Genomic DNA, 23,585 nt, shown 5'->3' on the forward strand with positions numbered 1-23,585 from the left:
CTAATAAATTAATTAAAAGGAAAAACAGGAAGTGCAGATCTCAGGGTACAATAGAAGGCACCTAAGGCTGGTCACCCTTAACAAAGTGGATCTATTTTTTCTACCTGGGAGTGAAGCAAGGGGTCACATACAGATAGAGGAAAAGTGGAATTACATGAAGGTAGTTCATTCCTGTAAACTAGGAGGTTAACCTTGATGTAAACATGGAGTAAGCTGACCATAAATGATCTCCCGACAGAATAGCACTGCATTCACCCTCCACACCACGGGTGAGTCTTGAAAACAGAACACAGATGCTCACAGCTGAGTACAGACTCATGAGACCACTTCCACTTGATGATATAATACTATATTAAACTTTTGACTTTAGGATGACTTTGTACACAGAAATAGCTAATGATAAAATAATCGAAGAGGAAAAGAACTGCAAGAAATTGCAATAATGTGCTACTTTTGATTTTGACATTTGTTCCAATGCTTGATGATAGCATTCATAATTATTCTGTTGTTCAAGTTAATTTCACATAACTGAATTAAAAGGTGACTCCAATGAGGTTCCAGTTGACCAGGAGATGTGGAAGGACATGCACCTGTGAGTTGTAAAACTGTTGACTCTGAATCACATGACTGGACTGGAGTTCAGGCTCTCTTTTGAGTCACTAAAAGATCATAAACGTCGAATTGATTCCCGAGGGAAAAGGAAATATGGAATTATATTGTTCGTTCACATCCTCTGTAGGGGATATGATAAAATTTAGAAGATGGAGAGACAGTTCATTGGGAGCAACAGGAAGAGTCATGTTTACAGACAGCACTAGACATATCCAAGGAGCAACAGGGAGATAATTCAATGAAACAACATGACGTCCACCAACCACTCCTGAAACCCAATGCATAAACCCTCCAACACATGGACAAGAACATTCCCCACTTCAATGAGTAGAAACAGAATATTTAAAGAAAATATTTTTCCATAGCAATACAACTACCCAATTTAAAATTTTCATTGATCATATTTAAGGTCATCCATGATTGGCTTTATGGAGTCAAACCTTTTATTCAAATTTGTCTTTCCAGTTAGACTCAACTTAGAAAAATACACTTGATAATTTTTGCCAATGACTATGTTACTCTCTCTCCACTGAACTGAATAAGAGAACAGGATCTTATGAGAGAATAAAATGCAATCATTGGTTACAAAACAAACCAGAGTGTTCAAGTCTACATTACCAGGAGGAACAGTTAAGGTCATGAGGTAGAAAATAATGATGGAAGTAGTAGCTCAGTAGTGGAGAACTTGCTTAGCCTGTACAAGGCCTTGGGTTCTATCCCCACCTTAAAAAAAGAAGAAAGAAAGAATGAGAAAGAGAGAGGTGGAGGCAGGTAAGGGAAAGAAAAGGTGAGAAAAATCATAGTAGCACATGTGAAAAACAAATTTCAGATTTTTCTATGTTGCGACTTTAATTGCCTCAGCTTCCATGTGTAGTCTTTTCTTCAGGAATAGTAAACTCATGACAATTCCTTTAGTAAAACACAGAAAGATTCTTGTTATTCAGGAAGAAATTATTCTAAAGAAGTCCATGTTATTCCATGATGGATAGAAATTTCCAAATTCTTCTGACACGAGGGTGGGAATGAGTTTGGGAAAACAGGAAATGACAAAGGAAGACATTTCATTAGAGACCACAAAGAACAGAAAGCCTGGTCAAGCTGGGTACTTTCAATGAATGGGAGAGCTGATTTCAAAAAAACAGAAACTATGGGACATAAGAGGATCAAGTTTTCATTCTACAATCTCATCAAAGAATTAGTTTCAGACTCAAAGATAGAGTCTCCAAAGCACAGCCAAGTCTACTGAGGTGGATCAACTGATTCTTTCCCAGGTGTGCTCCCAAGGAGTCTCCTAGGAGCACTCTTGATGTCTTTATTCCTCAGAGTGTAGATGAAGGGGTTCAGCATGGGGGTGACCACTGTGTACATCAAAGAGGCTGTTGCAGTTGAACGTGAGTTTTGGGTCACAGCAGAACTGAGGTAAATTCCCAGGACTGTGCAATAAAATAAGGAGACCATGGAGAGGTGAGAAGCACAGGTTGAGAAGGCTTTGTACCTGCCCTGAGTTGATGAGATTGCATGGATGGAGGACACTATGTTGGAGTAGGAGTAAGGATGCAGGTGAGTGGGCCCACCTCCTAGCAGCAGAGCTGTCATATATATCATCATGTCATTAAGAAAGATATCAGAGCAGGGAAGGTGGACCACCTGATTTAGCTCACAAAAAAGTGGGGGACTTCAAAATCTGTGCAGAAGGACAGTCGTAAGACCATGAAGCTATGCAACAAGGAATTCAGGACGCTCATGATCCAGCATGCCAGACCAACAGTCTACAGAGCCGGTGGTTCATGATGACTATGTAGTGCAGGGAATGACAGATGGCCACATATTGGTCATAGGCCATCACAGTCAGCAGAAAGCTGTCCAGTCCTGAAAAAAGCAATAAGAAGTACATCTGGGTAATGCAGCCTGCATAGGTAATGGCCTTGCTCTGTGTTTGCATGTTCACCAGCATCTCTGGGATGGTGGTGGAGGTGGAGCAAATGTCCACAAAGGACAGGTTGGCGAGGAAGAAGTACATGGGTGTCTGCAGATGGGGATCTGAGACGGTGGCCAGGATGATGAGCAGGTTCCCCAGCACAGTGACCAGGTACATGGAGAGGAAAAGCCCAAAGATGAGGGGCTGTATTTCTGCTTGCTCTGAAAATCCCAGAAGAAGAAATTCTGAAAGTTGTGTATCATTTTCTGGTTCCATGTGTCTGATATGACTACCAAAAGAGAGAACAAGAACAGGACACAAGATAGCATTACACACCTGTCACAATGCTACTTATTCTGACTGTGTGTGTGTATGTGCACATGCTGGACGTCAAACTCCTGTTAGGCAAGAGCTGTACCACTGAGCCATGCACCACCCTCTATCTTCTACAGTAAAGTAATTAACATCTGTTTTTGTGCATGAATCTGGTCCCCTTTATGGTATTAATTGTCTTATGTTTGATTAGAAATTTCTGTCTCATGTTCAGCATCTACTCAAATATCATGTATTCAAAAGTGTTAATGCTTTTATTAGTGCATTGTAGTTATATATAATATTAGTGCATTATAGTTATACATAACATTGTGGTTCACTGTTACCTAGTCATACATGCATGGAATACAATTTGTTCCAAAGTAATTCCCAGCACTTACTTCTGCCTCACCTTCTCCCTCCTGGTTGTCTTAACTTCACTTGTCTTCCTTCTATTTATAGTTCTTAAAATTAGTGCTCTCTAGATATACAAAAAGCTGAAATTCACAGTGGTGTATTCATGTATGTGATAGCATAATTTGGTCAGCTTTATTTCACCATTCCTCCCTTTTCCCATCCCCTGCCTCTCCCTCAATCCCCTTCCTCTGCTTCACTGATCTCTCTTCTATTTTCACAGGATTCTCCCCTCTTTCCCCCTTCCTTTGTTCTAGGTTCTGCCTATGAGAGAGAGCATTCAGCCCTTGACTTTCTGAGTCTGGATTATTTCATTTAGCAAGACATTCTTCAGTTTCATCTACTTTTTATGAGAAATTCTTCGACTCACTTAGAAATATAAATAGAAGGAGGCACTGTTGACACAATGTGTGAAGAAAAACAAAATCCACACAGTATGTGAAGGAGAAGGAACAGTGTGTGAGTCACCTTCCCATCACTGTAACAAATACTTGGGAAAATTGACTGAGTGAGTTGTACTCTGGCTCACAGTTTTGAAATTTCCAGTAGAGCCAGTGACTTTGGGCCTGTGGTGAGGCAGGAGTCCATGGAAGAAAACCTGTGCAGAGCAAGTCCACTCCTCCATGACCAGGAAGCAAAGGAGAGCAAGGAGGAGGCCACACCCCCATTGACCTGAGGACATTCCCCTAGGCGCACCTCTTAAAGCACCTCTCTGAGGACCAACTCTTCAACACCTGGGCATTTGGAGAACATTCAAGATCCAAACTACAGCAGGTGCAATAAGAAGATAGAAAGGAGAGAGCAGATGGGAACATTATTTTACTGCATGTTCAGGGAAGACTAGCAGACAAGGTAACATTTGAACAGAGACCTCAAGGAAGACAAAATGGAACCAGGAGGTATCTGGGACTGGGTGCACCTGGATGAGGAACAGCCAAGGCAAAGTCCCTGAGGAAGATGCTTGTTTCAGTTCCTCAAGACTAACAAGGAATCCAGTGTGGTGAGCGGAGTGAGCAAGTGAATGAAGAGAAATCATGTCAGAGGGTGATGAATGAGCCTGATATGGCATCCCACACCCATGGAGGCTGAGGCAGGAGGATTGCAAGTCTGAGGTCAGCATGGGCCACTTAGTGGAAGCTCCTTAAATGTAAAAGCAGAATGGCCGGGGACATGCCTCAGTGGTAGAGTGCTTGCCAAACATGTGCAAGACCTGAGTTTATCCCCTGCACTGTAGTCAATCAGTCAAGAAGTTCTGGGTGACCTAAAGAAACATACTTCAAACCAAGAAAAATCATTACAGTGAGCACAGAGAGCAGAATTAAGCAGGCCCATGGGGTTAAATAGGAAAGAAATGATTTGATAAATTAGATTATTCTTGAGAGTTACAAGGCAAGGGTTTAAAACCAAGTGATATTAAGCGGTTTCCAAAAAGTAAATGAATTCCTTAGCTACAGGTACAGTCCAGCTCCTGTTATATCCCCTCAAAACTCAGCAAAAGCAAGAAACAGCAAAAATAAATTTACCCTTAAGACAAAAACCATGATATCTGTTCAATGTCAAGAGACTTGCAGATTGAACACCCCAACAGGGAAAAGAGCAAAGGGAATAAACCAACAGTCCCAAAGAGAAAGAGACAAAGAGCTACTGAATGAAACATTTCATCTGAAACAGTGAAAGTGTGTTTTCCTTGCTGGTCCACATCTGTTGGACCCACTGACTTTCATGTGGTCTGGCAGTGGATCAGGAAAGCCCCTCTCCCCCTTTTCTCAGGGAGCATCTTCTTTGTTATTTTAGGTCTGGGGCTCTGATACTTTGATTTATTTTTGATCCCATGGTTATATTCAATACGATCATGGTCAACATGCAAATGTTTCCCCAATGTTACTGTATAAAATCCCATCCATGGCACCACAACAATCCTGTTTATGCTGAAAACATCCTTCCTATAATTAATCCCTCTGGGCCTTATATCATACATACACATTCTTCATTCTCTGTCTTCACCATCATAGTTCAAGATCCAAAGGCAGAGAATTCATCGGCTTTACTCATCTTCACATTTTCACAAAAGTGTGAAAACATGTACATTATATAGAAACAAATTTAAAGAAAACAAAAAGTTACAAGACAAGGGTTTAAAACCAAGTGATATTAAGTGGTTTCCAAACAACAGAATCAGAAGGACCGTTATTAATATCAGTTGATAATTAACTGAAATGGGATACAAAATGGCAGTGATTTAAGTGATTTCAACATGAATTAGAAATTAAATTTTCAGAGACCTAGACAACTGAGTTGTAAGCAGTCTTATGCACACACACGGAGACACACACACACAGACACACACACACACACACACACACACAAAGTATATATACATAAACATATGAAATTTGAAGATAATCTTTTTTTGTGTGTGTTGCTTGTGATTGAACCCAAGTCTTTGTACTTGTGAAGTGAGCACTTTACCAACTGAGCTATCATAATTAAATGATAATGTCTTTCAAATAATGTCTAAAGTGAACGTGGCTTGTGGATAGAGATCTATCAAAAAAAAGACTAAAATCATAATGAAGAATAACAGACTTGTGAAAACAAGTTGGAAATATGCATAAAAGGCTATTCATTTCTTCATATCATGCAGATGCACATTGTACATTAAAAAGCAATGAGGTAAACACAATAAAACCACAGACTTGATCACACAAAATACAAATAATTTTATAATTTCTCCCAACACATCTACACATACATACAGAAACTAAATAGCAAAGGTGATGAAAACTCCAATTCTTATATTTGAAAATTTACAAGAAAAAATGGGAATTGGAATACTCCAACCCCACTATACAAACTCAAAGACTTTGCACAATTCACGATAAAATTTATTCACACTCAGGAGTAAGGATATAAGCTTGGTGATATGCCTTTTTCATTTTACTTTTTCATCTGACTACCTTGCATGAGGGAAGATAATTGCAAGACATATGCCTCATGAGACACTATTGCAAGGTAGGATTTGCCAGCACTGCATTGATCTGGTCTTTTCTTAGGGATATGCAAACATATTTAATTGCACCCCATCTTAAAAAAGAAATATCCACAGTGAATACTCCACACAATGTAAAAAAATCTTTGGACATACATTCTACTTTTACTGGAACCACTTTATGCCTACCATTCCCTCCTTTAATTAGGGTTTCTCACTATCACTTAAATGTCAATGATACCCCTGCATTGCTGAGTTCAGCTGTTACTATTATTTTAGCACTGTAAGTAAGCACCCTAAAAATCAAGTAAGCCTCCCCTGCTTTCTCGGCACCCTGGGCCAGGCTGAATTGCTCTCAGGGAAACTTCCTCAGACTTTATTATCTCTGGAACTTCCTGCAACACTGATCAAGCTTTTGGACTCCTCTGGGTGGCATCTCTGGAAGGAAGGGCTCTATTTGGGAACACAGAATCTCCCCTGGATGGTTGATGATGGAGACTGAAGCTCTGTTCCAAACAGGACAGCAGGAAGGAGTGAAGTATCAGTCCCTGAGCCAGAATTAGGTCTCCAAACTGTCATGGGGGGGGGGAGTCTTGTCCAGCTGAAGGTTGCACCTGCTGAATTACAGTGGTGGGGAGATATTCAGAGCTCCCAGTAGATTCTCCCTTAGGTATACGCCCGCATGTCCCCCTCCCATTATTCAACCCCTGAGCACATCATGTCCCTGTGGGCCTCTGCTCTATACAGCAAGAAAAAATTCTTTTACAGATTCTCTGTTCTCAAGAGACCGGGTGAAACCAGTGTTCATTACTCCTTCTCGAGAACTCTTGGTTTCCAGATGTCTGACCTCCTCCCAATCCAGAGTTGAGGATTTCTCCAAATTATGAAACTGAAGAATCTTTCTTCAGTGTTACTTAAATCGTCAAAGCACTGAGTCACTTTAAGGACACAGTCCCTGATATCCTCAGAAAATTGTAATTTCCCTCTTCAACAATGGTAGAACTGTGTTCTTTTGAATGAGACTGTGGGTATGACTTTCTTTTGCTTCATGGTACTTTTCACAAAACAATTAAAAGTTTAATGCTTGTAAGACTAAGACAAGTTCAGAGTGTTCCATTTAGTTCTTAACTTACAAAATGTTTGCAAATTATAAGAGGTATATTCAGATCTTTTTATGCACATTGCTCCAAACTATTGACATATAAGGTGTTACTCATTAGATAGAAGTTGTCCCCTAAAAGTTCACATGAGAAACAATGTAAAAAGTTTTAGAGGTGAAATCAGTGGGGTTATGAGAGCCTTAACCCAGACAGTGAATTTATCCTCTGGTAGATATTAACTGGGAGGTTACTGTAGGTAGGTTGGCCGTGGCTGGAGCAGGTGAGTCCTTGGGAGTGTGCCTTTGGGATATGTATTTTGTCTTTGTCGAGTGCAGCGCTCTCTCTCTCTCTCTCTCTCTCTCTCTCTCTCTCTCTCTCTCTCTCCTGCTTCCTCATCATCCTGCCCTCCAGATCCTCATGCCTGAGCCACTGTCTTCCACCACACTCTCCTGCCATGATGTCCTACCTCACCTAGGGACCCAGACAATGGGTTTGACAACCTATAGACTGAGATCTCTGAAACCATGAGCCACAAAATAAACATTTGCTCTCAAATTTCTCTTTTCATGTCTTATGGTCACAGTGGTGAAAACACTGACTGAAACCTAAGGACTCTCTTATACAACATTTATTAAAGTCCATTCAGCTGTCAGTACTATTAGGAACCTGATTCTAAATTGGCAGAAATGGAACCTAAGGTTTAACTTATCTGCCCAGACTTATAACCTGAGTAATGCATGGGTTTTGAGTGGAACCCCATTAAGATTTTACAGTTCTTATGCCATAGTCCTATGGTCCTCAACCAGAAATGATTTTCTCCTCAAAACACATTTGGAGTTCTCTTAAAAACTTAGATTGACACCTCTAGGAAAGTGTAACAGGTACCAAGTGGGTGAGGCTAGGGATGCTGCTCAACACCTGGCAATGCACCAACAGGTCCCACTGGGTGTGCAGAGTGGGGAGTCCCAGCTGGTGGCCAGGATGATGAGCAGGTCCCAGTGCATGTTTCCAGGTACCTGGGCAGAGAGGGCCCAACACAGGGGATGTGCTTGTCTGGATCCTCTGAAAGTCCCAGAAAGAGCAAGTTTCTCATTCCTACTTGGCTTCCCATTTCCATGAGGCTGCTAGGCTTGCCCAGAAGGAGGAAGAAACACATAATTCAATCCTAGCATGCTTTCCCCACTATTGTATAATTTTCATCCTTCATCAAAGCCCACAGAGTTCATGAACTCATTCACTTTGGGTGATCATCTCTTTACTGCATGTTGTGATTACCATCGCTATTGAGAAAACTTGTCTCTAGGTCAGTGGTTCTCAAACATGGTTCCCTGGTACAGCACCATTAGCATCACCTGGGAACTTAATAGAAGCACATATTTTTCAAACCTATGTGGAACTATTGAATCAAGCACTCTAGGAATGGTGCCAGCAATCTGTGCTTTCAAAAGCCCTCCCAGGATTCTGATGCATGCATAGGTTTGAGAATCACCATGTAGTGCTTGCCTGCACCGTAAAACCATGATACCTTCTGCCCAGTCTGATGGTCGCTCCTCACTTCCTACTCAGTGTCTGTATGAATGAGAAATTACTAACTCTAGGCACATGTTTCAAGGGCCTGACTAAAGTCAGATCTCTTGAGGAACACGACAGAACTTAGCAATTCTTCCATTCTGACTCACTTATGATGGTTTTGCACTGGATGATCTCTAAGTCTGGCCTCTGCCGATGTTGTACTTCCACAGTTAGCACAGTTAGCACTAGATAATCCCCCTTGCAGATTTTGCCCAGAGGGGAACAACTGGATGTTATCAAGCATCACAAGTCTGGTAGACACAGAGACCTGAAGCTTAAGTGGTAGTGTGTGTGTGTGTGTGTGTGGGTGGGTGGGTGGGTGGGTGGGTGTTTGTGTGTGTGTGCATGTGTGTCTGTGACTTGCTCTGAAGAATTTCTATGGCCAGTCAGAATGTCACCAAATTGACATCAGAATGTGACTTGGTAAATTTTAGGACTGAAGATGATGTGCCAATGGTATGCGTTGCAGTCAAAACATCATTTTAAAGATTATATAGATAGATAGATACACACATAGAGATAGATATAGATATAAATAAAGATATAGATACATGGAACTTGTAGAGTGCCGGGGACCAGCCCTAGCAGGAATTCATGGGTTCCACACGGGTAAACGGGGCGCGGGGAGACAGCGTCGGCGATGGATGGAGAATGAAAGACACAGACTCTAGTTCTGGTGCAATCACTCCCACTTTTTTCTGGGGAAGGCTGGGTTTATATACATTTTTCTTCAGGCTATAATGACAATCTTGTGGTTAATATTAAAGAAGTTTTCAAAGCATAGGCAGAAATTGTTTTTAACAAGGAACAGAAAATTATGAGAAAACAGTAAACTTACAGATTATCCTTACCTATTCACAATTGTTTTAAGAATATCTAACTACCTCAGTGAACTAATACAATATTTACTTTCTTAATATCTAAACTCTATGTGACCTAAAACTATTCTTAATATTCTTGTGGTTAAAACAATAGACAAGTAATCTCATGTGACTATCTCTACTAGGTCCATCTGGTTAATATCTGAATTACTGAGTTAAGGGGTACAGGAGGGCAGCGGTCCCAATTGTAATTGTGTACCAACGTTTATTATAGGGGTGACATATTCTTAGTAGGAAGGAAGGAATGTTATGAAACCTTATTCTCGTACCTCACCATCACACATGAACAAAACCATCGTTAAAATTTAACCAGCCTGTTGGAGACAAAGGCAGATCTACAACTATTTTCTCCAGAGGCTTTCAGGGACTCATTGTACGGTTGCAAAATTATTTTTAATTTTGTTAGTGGTAAAGACCCATTGTTTTTCAGATTGTAGGTAATATTTTCTGGAATTTTTGTTGTATTCCCTTCATCCTCTTAAGCAATCCGTTCAGACTGAAATGAGTAGTATATTATCGGAAAAACACAGCAGAGAAAACACCATGCTCCGGAGCAAAACATCCGGCAATTCCTTTTAGGATGAGCCTTTGCAATCATCCTCCAGAGGATCTTTGTCAAGCACTGGATGGAATTCCGGACGCCCCCGCAGTAGAGTAGATTTGTCTCGATCCTCTGAAAGTCCCAGAAAGAGCAAGATTCTCATTCCTACTTGGCTTCCCATTTCCATGAGGCTGCTAGAAAACTTGTAGAGGAATGAGGGGGGAAGAGGAAGTTTTGGTGACAGAAGTGAAGCAATGGATATTCTGTGCTTGTATGATTATGTCAAAATTGACCCCAGTATTTGTGATGGGCTGACAGATCTGGCTCCATGAGAATGTTATAGGCCAGACTCTAATGGAAATGACTAAACAGACTCCATTTTGCTCTGAGACTCCATGTTACATAGGAAGTAAGCTTCTCCCATGGGAACACCCCGCCTCTGTACCCATCATCAGTTACTTAGCATGACATGTTTAATAATATACAATGGCAACTCCTATGTAGTAAAAATTGCTCTCCTTTGACCTCTCTTGCTCTTAACCAATGTACCATGTAAACGGTATTTGTGTGGATGTTAGCAACCATTCTTCCCACTTCACCCTCTGTCGATGATCTCATGATGTTAGTTTGTAGTAACCATTCTTTAGTTTGTAACTGGGTAAGGGTCAATTTGGCCCACTTCCCCCTCTGTCAATGATCTGATGATGTTAGTTTGTAATTTTGAATCATAGCAACAGACACTTATGAGTGATGTGATTTTTGGTATAAGAACCCCTACAACCCTGTGGTGGAGGCTGTTCTCCCAATAGCCATTTTTTAGGGCATTGTGTGAGACAGTCAACTGGTCAGCTTAATAAAGACTTTCAAATTTGGACTTCTCAGTGGTGATCGATCTGTTCTTAATTTGTGCCCCATAATATTTGGAGGCCCCAGGGAGACTCTCGTTGCCTGGTGGGGAACCACCACTCACCACTGACCTGGAAACTCCCGCGGAGGGGAGAGGCCACAACATTGCTCCTAGGGGAAGGCCTCTGAGAGACTTTCCTCAGCCCCAGGCTGCACGGTCTGTGGAGCCCGTCCCAGGACTGAACTAAATTTTCTGAAGTGAGTCACCTATTCCTGCACCCCTCGGGGACCGGTATGTCTGTTTCTGGGGGATTCGCATCTGGGGACTCTGAGGAAGGATGGATGCAGCATTACTTCCCCAGGCAGGGGCTGGCAAGACATTGCTCAGTTCCTCTGGTCTGGAATCTGGAGTGGCCACTTGTCTGTGTCTTTGCTGTTTTATCTGTTCTGTGTTTGTTTGTCCTTTTCTGATTTTTTGTTGCCTTTAAGTGCATGAGTCAGTCTCCCTCATGTCAGTCAAGTACTCCCCTCCAGTGCATGTTAACTAATTTCCAGGAATTCCAGAAGAGAGACTATGGAACCCACTGAGATGTCTTTTCTCTCTCTAAATTCTGTGAGAGAGAATGACCAAATTTTGAGGTCAGATGGCCCCCTCAGGGGACCACCAAATTGTCTTTGGGAAGCCTGAACAATCGGAACAAATGTTTTATAGTCAAATTTGGAAAAAAAAATGGTTAAAAATGTTTTTAACTATGTTCACTAAAGCTTACATTAAAATATAAACTGCTGCCAATTGGAAATTCCAACTATTGGAATTGGTCCACCAAAAGGCCAGGCTAAAATTTTGATAGCTGCTATCCAAGAGACCAGAAAAACTGGTTTAGAACAAGACCCCAACCTGAGGGAGCTCTCCCAAGGAGACCAATGGAAGTAGCTCCCTTGCTGTCTCTTCGGGAAACTCCTTCAGGGAGGGATAGGGCATAACCTTGTCTATATTCTCTTAATTCCTTTTCATCTCTGCACATCAGGATGGAGGCCCAAGATTTTTAAAAGTTCTGTTTTTTGAGTTCATAATTTTGATCTGGTGCACCTAAGTTAATTTTTTTTATCATTACTATTTTATCCAACTATATGGTTTTCTTAATGCTCTGTTTCATTCAGAGGCCAGTTTATAGGGGTTAACTCTCAATCTAATGGGTTTTAAAAAATTAGCTATAAGGTCTTTGTCCTGTTTATTTTATGTATATGTACACCGGTGTATTGTCATGTCTACATATATTTGGTACCAAAATTGACATATGAGTTCATGAATTAAAACTTTAAAATTGGATCCAAATGCTTTTGATTTACATAATTTAAAAGGTTTTTTAATTTGGGTAAACAAAAATATGGCTTTCAAGTTACTAACACAGTTTTGTTTCCAGGTGGTCAAAAAAATAAAATGTTAGTTTTATAAAATATCTAATATCCATTGTTTCTAGGTTTTTGTTCAACAGGAAAGAAATGATTGATACAGGTCAATACAATTCTCTGATATCTTGACTTTTAAAAAATAACTTAGTGAGATTTAACATATATGGGATTGATCGTGGATGTGTTTGTTAGGGACATGTGATTAGTTTAAAAGGTTAAAATGCTAACTGTTAAATATAACATCAAGTACTCTTAACTCCTTACATTCCACAGGGTAACATACTTAAAATATGTTTGGTGTTTTCATAAATTGGTAAATAAAAAAAGGGTTTAAATTTACTTTATGTTTTCACTAAAAACATGATTACTAAAAGTCTTTTTTTTTTTTTTTTTTTTTTTGCAGTGCTGGGGATCGAACCCAGGGCCTGTGCATGCAAGGCAAGCACTCTACTGACTCAGCTATCTCTCGAGTCCTACTAAAAGTCTTAACAGGTATTATTCTATATAAAGGATTCAAATGTTTCAACTGTTTTTAAATAGAGTTCTATAAGTAACAAAGTATTTCATCAGATTAAAATGAAGAAATTTATCTGAATTCAGAAATTTATAAGGGTTGTTTCAAAATATAAATTTTAAAAAGGGGATCAACAGATTAAAACATTATAAGGTTTTAGATATAAAAATACATTTAATAAAAATATTTCTAGATAACAAAATCTTTATGTGATAAAATAAGGCTGTAATACATCTATGTGAACAACAAGATTGTCTAAGTGATTAAAAAATGTTAATTAAGAGTAAATTTTAAAAGGTTTACATGTATATGTAAGTAACACAACAGTTAAAACTATTCAAAGATTTTTTCCTAAAGTCAAATATTAATGTACTGATGTAAAACAAATTTCAGTCTATATGCTAAAATGACCAATAATTCTAAAAGCATTAATTTACTCTTAACACTCTATCTGTTAAGTTTTATTCTCTAGAACAGATAGTCTTAAAAATTGGGGGTTTGTACAATTCTGGTTAAACAGCAACTGTTATTTTAGAGTATTGTACTACATTACAAAGTCTAAATTTTCTTTAAAAGTTAAACATAGTTAATATAAAAACATCAATGCAATTATGATTCTGTTACTCTTTTTTATATATTAAATGTGTTCATATCTTCCAGGTGTATAAGTCTTTAAAAGGTTTAAAAGAACATTTTATCAAGCTGGTGTTCTCCAACCTAAAAATGTAATGGTAATTTTAAACTTATCAGAATAAGAAATTTTATTGGGGATTTATTTATATCATTTAGTGTTCTGAAACTGGACCTGAACCTTATATTACCTTCTGCACTGGGATAAAAATGTAAATGTATTTCTAAGAGATAATGAGAGTCTGATATATTCAAAAGTTAATATCCAGAAACAGGAAAACTTTATGCCACTTTACTGCACAAAAGGAAAGCTAAAAGCTCTCTCAGCTTTCGTTGATTCATATTTTAGGTGTAATATCATACTGTGTTAAGTAACATTCATATAAACGTAGAAAACAGTATATGTAAACTTTATAAAATGATATTTTGAAAGAAAAGATAAAGATCAGCTTCAGCACTAGACCACTTTACCTAAAATTTATGAAGAGCCCTGCTTTACCTGAGATAAGGCTCTGCTTCCTATACCCTAAAGATTGATTTTTTGTTATAAAATTACTGTGATCTCAAACAGGGAATATAATATATAGCTCAGCCAAAATTTAAGGTAGCTATTACACAACTAAATATGTTTTTACTGTTATTAATTCCATTTTGTATTTTCCTTTTAAACTCTGTAACTGTTGACTGATTATTGTTTTACAGAGGTACTGCTTCAAGAGCAATCTAAATTAATTTGAGATAATAAACCATCACCTATGGGACAGATAATATAGTCCCTGATTTAATAAAATTCAATAAATGACTATAAAGTCATAGATATTAAAGTTAAAGCCCCGTACTCTTACTGTATGACTGGTGAATCTGACTTGCTGGATGTTTAAGATCAAGACTTAAAGATTTACATTAAAACAAGGGGTCAAGAGAATCAGTATTTGGTTCTTGCCCTCAGAGTCAGCCTAAACCCAGAGAACAAGAGAACTTCTCTAAGGAGCTTTGCAAATCTGGACCACACAAACTTCCGAACAGGGAAATTGATAAGACCACTAGAGGATAAAAAGTCAATCAGTGCACCTGCTGCAGAGGAGGGTCCTTGGGAAAGGGAGCCATCCCTAATGCTTCCAAAGGAAGCCACCTCATCAAGGAGACCCTACCAGCAGAATGGCACTAAAAGAGCTAAGAAGCTGCTCTCAAGTTTCCCAAGAGTGACCCCTGTGGGAACTCAGCTGACTCTTAACAGCAGATAGGAACAAGCTCAATTTGATAAGCTTGGTCTTAAACACCTAGCAAAACAGTTAAAACTAACACACAGTCATTCCTGGACATTTTAGGTAAAACTAGAGGTAGCAGAAAATATTCTTAGACAAAAGTACCTGATAACTATCAAGAGAAACTGCCAGAGTTATAAGTTTTCAGTCAGTTTAAGACCTGCAGATCTTCCTAACCTCTGATATAGGTCGACTTAATCATGTTTGCTAGTATGATTCTCTAACCCTAAGTAACAAAAATAAATGGATCTCTACTAAACAAAAAGATAATGCCAATAAAAAGATATTTTACAAAATTCAGGTAACATTAAGTAACTTAACTAAATGTTGTGCTTACGTTTCTGATAACTCTGACAGTGTTAACACTTACAATTGAGACCTTATCCTTTCCAGCCTTGTTAGACTTTGTTAGGCCTTTTTATGGGAACAATGTCTCAGCTCTTCCACCTCCTGGTAAGAGATTATTGATTTCTATCTTCTTCATGATGTGCATTGACATGTTCCAGATGCTATTTATTTTGTACTTATGGTTTTTTGTTTCTTACATAAAACAAGACTTTTACCCCTAGAAAGATCCAATTCCTAAAAAGGAACCTTTTACTGCTTGCCCCACCCCACATTGCCCCCTCTCAGCTCAAAGCAGCAAGAGTGGTCATCGCCCTTTTTCCTTAAAGCAGTAAAAAGTCCCTAAAGTTAGAGAGGTAATAATAAAAATTTTAAAAGACAGTCAATATAGATAGGTAACTTGGGTTATGTCACAAAAATAAGGGCCAGTTTTGGTCCAAAAGGTTGTAAACAAATGACCTCTGAGGGATTAAAATATTAATGCTTCCAGAGCCCTTCCTCCACCCTTATCAAGAACCTGCTCCTGATTTAACCTGTTGTTAAGTCTCTCTAATAGGTTCAACTTATGAGAAAACCAGCCCCAAGAGACCACTGATTTCCAACCACCATTTCAGTCAGAAGACTATATGTACATCAAATTGTTCCAGAAAGGACTAACACCCAGCTGGAATGGAAGGGACCTTATTCACAACATGGACTCATCACATCTGAGTCAACACAACAAAAAAATGGACAGCCCTCAGAGACCCCAAACACCATCTAAAGATAAGACTGAAAAAATATTAATCGTGGTTTTTCTCTTGCTGGGAATATGTCAGGAATAACTCCATGCTTAACCGTTCAACTTTTTGAGATTACCAAATGGACTAAATTCTGTATACTAATATGATGGGTAGGGATAAAAAAAAACATATGGGGCTAATATTTTAATGAGTGGCCCCTGTCTTAGTTCCCCTCCTAGTAGAAATAAATATAACTAACTCCACAATAATAAGGACCACTACAATCACCTGTGCAATACTAATGAATCAATGATTTGATTATGTACAAAAAACGAGTGGGGAATGTGATGGGCTGACATATCTGGCTCCATGAGAATATTTTAGGCCAGACTCTAAGGGAAATGACTAAACAGACTCCATTTTGCTCTGAGACTCCATTTTATGTAGGAAATAAGTTTCTCCCATGGGAACACCCCGCCTCTGTGCCCATCATCAGTTACTTAGCATGACTTGTTTAATAATATACAATGGCAACTCCTATGTAGTAAAAATTGCTCTCCTTTGACCTCTCTTGCTCTTAACCAATGTACCATGTAAACGGTAATTGTGTGGATGTTAGCAACCATTCTTTAGTTTGTACCTACGTAAGGTCAGTTTGACCCACTTCCCCCTCTGTCAATGATCTCATGATGTTAGTTTGTAGTAACCATTCTTTAGTTTGTACCTAGGTAAGGGTCAATATGGCCCACTTCCCCCTCTGTCAATGATCTGATGATGTTAGTTTGTAATTTTGAATCATAGCAACAGACACTTATGAGTGATGTGATTTTTGGTATAAGAACCCCTACAACCCTGTGGTCGGGGCTGTTCTCCCAATAGCCATTTTTTAGGGCATTGTGTGAGACAGTCAGCTGGCCAGCTTAATAAAGACTCTCAAATTTGGACTTCTCAGTGGTGATCGATCTGTTCTTAATTTGTGCTCCATAACATATTATTTTTAAATATAATGTACTAATCAAAACATAAAATATAACTGTAGAATGTTTAAAATAAAAAAAATAGTGGAAGTTCTCTGTAAACATATGGAAAGAAAAATGACCAATGCTATAAAATAACTTAACTATGGCTAAGATTTAGTCTTGATAGTGATGCAAAGGAGAGAATTTCATTTTCCATCTGAACTGAGGCCTGGAGAGTGAGTGGGTGGTCCTGGTGGGAGGACTTGGAGAGCTTCCCTTACTCTGCAGCCCACCTACCAGTTCCCACAAGCACTACATTTCCCTTCACCCCCTGAAGCACACAAGGCACTGATGGCAGAGTATTAGGTGTCAAATACTCTTAGTCCCAATGCTGTTTATTTCCTTATCCAACAGCTTTACACTATGTGAAAAAGGGTCTCCATCACAGAATCCTGTACACTCACTGGTCCACATTGTCCAGAATAACAAAGACACAGTGTACAAGAATGATAACACTCAAATTTGATTTTTATGGTTTTTTTGTAAGAACATATATTAAGGTGATTTTTAAGCTTGAGACACATGATAGCATAAGATTGTGGAAAATATGTGGAGGCAGTAGGAACGAAATATGAACTCAAGGAGAAAAAGGAAAGAGGTCTGCATTTCTGGTCCTAGAGAAATACTTATTCCTGTATTGTTAACTTTTTCCATTCACAACTATTAATTAAATTTTTGCATGGGGATAATTGCAGATGAGCATACAGATGCCAGAAATGACACAGAGTGACCCAAGCACCCTTTCCTCATTTTCCCAAATTGTAGCATCTCACAAAACTAGAGTGCCTTATCACACCTGTGATATTAACACTGATAACATCAAAAGGCAGAAAGGGTTCCATTAGCCAGGTCCCTATTATCACCCTTTACTAGGCAGGTCCACTCCTCCTCTCCTGGTGCCTGAAACCTAAGAACAATGATCTATTTATCATTTATACACTGTTATCACTTTAATATGTTATCTAGAGTACAAAAGTATCCACCCAGAAAAAATGGTGAGTAGACACCTCTGGGGCTTGTCCAGCCCAAGACTTTGATAGGTGTCATGGACACTGAGCTGCCATAGAAGCAGGACCCTACATATGAGAGCAATGTCGAAGCTGGACATCGCTGCAGGAGCCGAATGTCTTGTGGTTCTATGGCACAGTGTGGTTGATGCAGCTAATAATAATGCATAGTATATCTCAGAATTCTTATGAGAGGATTTTGAATGTAGTCACCATAAAGATATGATGGGTGTTTAAGGTAATGAATATACCAACTATCCTGAGTGGATCCCTGCCTCATGAAAACATGGATCAAAATTCGTTGCACTATAGATATATATAAAGGTGAAATTCACTGTAGTATATCCATAGCATAGTTTGGTCAATTCCATATTAAGATAATTTTTAAGCATCTACAAATAAATAGAAAGAAAACCTGTAGAATCTTCTTCCAGGGGAAAAGGGGTGGGAGGATGAGAGAGAAAGGGGAAATACTAGAGACAAAAGTGGAGCAAATTATATTCCATACCTGTATGATTACGCTAAAATTATCCCCATTATTATGTATGACTAAAATACACTAAAACTACAGTGAATAAATATGCAGTTCATAAATATATAAAATATAGTGTCAATCAAAAATTAAATGAATTAATCTTGTAAACACAGTGACCACTTTTTTGGGTTTTGATATTTTTTAATGTGGTGCTGAGGATGGAACCCAGTCCCTACACTTGCAGGGCAAGTGCTCTAGCACTGAGCTAACATCCCAGCCTGTGACCAGTTCTTAAAAGCACTAGTACGCTAAATTCTACATTATCAAGAAGAGGAGTCAAGGTTGTGATGTTCAAAGAGAAAAAGTGACCTCACATTTACCTCGACTACAAATTTAATTAATTGCCTCAGTCATCAAATCTACTTTTCCTTCCTGGGCATGTTAACACTCATGACTATTTTTACAGTAATATGAAAGAAATATTACTCAATAAAATATGTCATGGATGAATTAATTATTCTTTAAAAATCTGTGATGGTATGTGACATAATGGTAATTTCCAAATATTTCCAAACATTATTTGGAATAATTGTGGAGAATCACACAGTGACAGAACTAAAACCTAGTGGATATCAGAGCACAAACCTTAATGAACAAGTTTGGAGGTACAGACTAGTGGGGGTCAAGGGATGAAAACTTCAGGAAGCATATAGGAGGAGAAAGTTGCACATCTACCATGTTACCAAAGATCCCCAACTGTGGCCCTGAAGATCTTCTGCCTGGGCATGTGCTTATGCAGACAATGGATCATTTTATATTTTCCCTCCAAAGAGACTTTTCAGGGCTCTCCTTACATCATTATTCCTCAGACTGTAGATGAAGGGGTTCAGCATGGGCGTGACCACAGTGTACATCACTGAGGCTGTTGAACTGGAGTGTGAGCTGTGGGTTGCAGCAGAACTGAGGTACACACCAAGGCCTGTGCTATAAAATAAGAAGACCACCAAGAGGTGAGACACACAGGTGGAGAAGGCTTTGTACTTGCCCCGAGCTGATGAGATTGCACGGATGGAGGACACTATCTTGGAGTAGGAGTAAAGGATGCCAGTAATGGGACCAGTAGCCAACAGCACAATTGCAACATAAACGAGGTCCCTAAGGAAGGTAGTAGAACAGGCAAGTTGGACCAGCTGGTTGAGTTCACAGAAAAAGTGGGGTATTTCTAAATGTGTGCAGAAGGACAGTCGCAACACGATTAAGCTTTGTAGAAGGGCATGCAGGGCACTCAGAACCCAGCACACCAGAACCAGCAAAGCACAGAGCTGGGGATTCATGATGACAGTGTAGTGCAGGGGGTGACAGATGGCCACAAACCTGTCGTAGGCCATCACAGCCAGGAGGAAGCTGTCCAACTCTACAAAAAACAAGAAAAAGCACATCTGGGTGATGCAGCCTGCATAGGTAATGACCTTGCTCTGCGTCTGGATGTTCACCAGCATCTTTGGGATGATGGTGGACACCAAACAGATGTCCACAAAGGACAGGTTGGAGAGGAAGAAGTACATGGGGGTGTGCAAGTGGGAGTCTGAGATGGTGGCCAGGATGATGAGCAGGTTCCCCAGCACAGTGACCACGTAGATGGAGAGGAAAAGCCCAAAGATGAGGAGCTGCAGTTCTGGGTCCTCTGAGAATCCCTGAAGGAGGAATTCTGAAACACTTGTATTGTTTCCAGGTTCCATGTCGGGGATGTTACAACTGAAAAGAGAAAAATAATATTACTGCTTTTTGCACATGTAGACACTCCCAATATGGTTGAAATGTTACAATTTATATTTTCCAGTAAATAAATTAACTTCTGTTGTATCATGGGTCTGGTCATCCTAGGGCATCCCTAGTGCCAATATTGATGAGAAATTCCTGTCTCACTCTAAGCCTTTCCCCAAGAGTTCATGCATTGTACAAGATTAATGAGAAAATACTACTTACCATTGAGGAGTACTTGTGGGTTGCTGACCTCATTCCAGGCACTATCCAGACCAACCAAAGCTCCTACATCCCAGTGATGAGCAAAGAACACGTGCACAGAGGTAAATTATAGGAATGTTACATTTTTGTGCAAATGATTTAATCACATATATTGTCCTATGTGACAAGTTACTGAATAATACACATAAAATATGTGTGCTCTTTGAAAATTAGTTGTAACTTAATAAAGCTACTTTAAAAAGAAATAATCATATAGCAAGCCTGATGAAGAAACACTTATAAAAGCAAAAGCAGGTATAATGTAGAGAGCAGGTAAGAGGTTATATTTAAGTGTTTGTGTGTGTGTGTGTGTGTGTGTGTGTGTGTGTGTGTTTGTGAGTTTGTTGCTGGGGATTTCACCCAGGACCTTGTACATGCTAAGCAAGTGCTCTAAGGCTCTCACACGACTCACACACCCAGCTCACTATTACTTTATAGGTAACCAGAAGTTCATTAGAGAACGTGACACTGGAACAGAGTCCTCAGGAGATCCAGCAGGAGCCAGCAGGCCAGCAGGCATTTCTACCTGGCAGAAGGAATTTCCAGTGCAAAGGCCCTGAGGCAGGAGCATATTTAGGATGCCCAAGGGCATCAAGCAGCCAGTGTGAAGAGGTCAATGAGAAAGAGTGAGAGTGATCAGAGATGGTGACAGAGGCTGCTGAGGATAGAGGTGGCCTCCCTGTTGGAGCTGATCTGCATGAGACAGGGAAGCATTCCTCTCCATTACAACTTTGCATATTATTAACTTCCTTCCCCAGCATCCATTGAATGGAAATGGACATGCTACATACTACCCTTTATTGTTGAGTTGATCCATGTACTATGGCCATCACCTTGGAATATCTGAGTCCCAGAGCCCTGCCCTGAGGACTGCACACATACACACACACCACACTGTCACCACTGTGGCCTCTGATCTTCACACCACACTGTTAGGTTCCTAGTGTATACAATGCAAGCTGGACAGATTAAATTATCTTTCCACTAATGCAGAAATGGCATCCAGAACCCCCATTTTGTAAGCCTCTCATGGACACATAAGCATGCAACCAGTACTGCTACATAAAATGCTAGATTACACTCTGCATTTAAAGAAACACATATGGGGGAAATGTCAATAGTCAGAAAAATAGTGGAATGAAATGGACATGAGTGGGGGAATGAGGTAATAAGCCCAGTGGGTCCCCGAGAGACCAAGAGGAAGAAACCATTTCCTTGGTTCTGGGTGTGTTCCAACCAAGGTTCTTTCTCCTGGGCACCCTGCAAAAATAAGAAAGGGGCAGAAATAAACACATCCAATGTCAACAATAGCAATGTCTTTATGATTTCCAAGTGATACAGAAAGGACACAAAGATAAAGTGATTAAGGAGAATAAATTATCAATTCACTAAAGGATCCATAATGTACCAGAAAATCTTGTCTTGTTTCTGTATGAAAAAGAAACTCTTGCATTTCCTGTGCCTCTTCCAGACCTCCTTGACCAATGGGTTTTGCTATGGTGGCTGAGGAGTCCTCTTCCTCACTTCTTGGACTTTGGATTTTAATTTCATTTTTCCTTAACAAAGCCCTCAGGTGCCCTCTGGCCCTAGTTCTGGTTTTCATCCAACAAGCAGAGGTCTCTCTAGTCATTCTTTGCTAAACCACACATGTCATGACAGTCCTGTCCCTTTGCTTCCTTCCTATGATGGGGAAGGATGTTATAACACATGCATTTCACAGTACTCAATCTATGACCTTATAAACCCAATTCAACTGAGGAAAGACTTCAGGGGCTCTGTTCAGCATCCTATTTTCACAAAGATACAGAAGTCTATCTGCAATTACTAGAGAAAAATGTAAGAATGTAGTAAGTTTGTAATTCAAAAACTGCAAGGAGATGCAACCAGGGTCCTTTTGAATGCTTCCAAACAAATGTGTTCAACAGGCTGAATGGAGCCTCAAAAGCTAGCAGAAACCTGGTGGCACTGTGGCTCAGTAGTGGAGCACTTGTCAGCATGACCAAGGCTCTGGTTCCATCCTTTGCAATGCAAAACCCAAACGTACCTGGAACAAGACTAACAGGAGCAAGTCCAGGATATAAACTTGAATTTGTAATTAAATCAACAAAAACTTTGGTATATCAGAATATAACAAATAATGTTCTTATGATATCCTGAAATTAGTAAATTCTCAGCTATAACTTGTTGAATGAATAAATAATTGAGCCTGAGTATATGTGAACGTTTCATATATGACAAAGTTTCATTTTAACTTAATAGAAGATTAGATTGTGGAATAAATGCTCACATAAATGTCTGCCTGGAAGAAAATGAAGTTGGCCTCCTACCTCACTTAAGTTAACAGTGACCAGAGAAGATAAGACCTCTGATTTTATGTGAACATGTACAAATTGTATAAAAATCTACAGTGAGCAAGAACCTAGTAAGGCAAGAAACTCAGGTGTAAGAAGACAGATATGTACCAGTAAAAAAATATGTGAATGATTTTCATGGTCAAAAGTTCCACCTGAGAAGCCAATGGAGAAACAATAATCTGTAAGAATCACTCAAAATACTGATCCTGGTAAAAAAGGACAAATAACAGTAAAGGGACACAAAAATATTTGCTTAAGCTCAGTAAACAGCAAGAAATATTTTATCCACAGCTCCCATCCTTAGGAAAAGCTCCTGAAGGGCTGTTTCATCAGTTGTGGTTAGAATTTCTAAACAGACAGAAAAGAGAGACCTCTCAAAATTAGGTAGAACAGATGTTACTCCGGACCACGTACAAGGGAGATAATCTCAAGTCAGCTACAAATACCAAAAGGATAGAAATTCCTTAACTCAAGGTCTCTTGATCTCCTGAATATTGACATTCTGGGACAAGTTCATTCTCTGAGGTGGGTGCTGGCCTGTGCATTGTGGGAGGGTCAGCAACACCCCTGAGCTCTCATGACCCCTCCCCTGAGTGACGGCTGAAAATATCTGTGAAACTTGCTTCGTGTC

At 39.5% G+C, this 23,585-nt stretch overlaps 1 protein-coding gene and 1 pseudogene across 1 annotated transcript; both read right to left on the minus strand.

Moving 5' to 3' along the window:
* Positions 1-1,851: 1,851 nt before the first annotated feature.
* Positions 1,852-2,806, minus strand: LOC124968109 (olfactory receptor 7A17-like; annotated as a pseudogene).
* A 16,581-nt stretch (positions 2,807-19,387) lies between these two features.
* LOC124969238 (olfactory receptor 7A10-like) lies at positions 19,388-20,314 on the minus strand. The gene has a single exon (XM_047532104.1). The coding sequence runs from the start codon at positions 20,312-20,314 to the stop codon at positions 19,388-19,390; it is 927 nt and encodes a 308-aa protein (XP_047388060.1).
* Positions 20,315-23,585: the final 3,271 nt, after the last annotated feature.

Source organism: Sciurus carolinensis, chromosome 17 (assembly GCF_902686445.1).
Source record: "Sciurus carolinensis chromosome 17, mSciCar1.2, whole genome shotgun sequence".
Taxonomy (NCBI): Eukaryota; Metazoa; Chordata; class Mammalia; order Rodentia; family Sciuridae; genus Sciurus; species Sciurus carolinensis.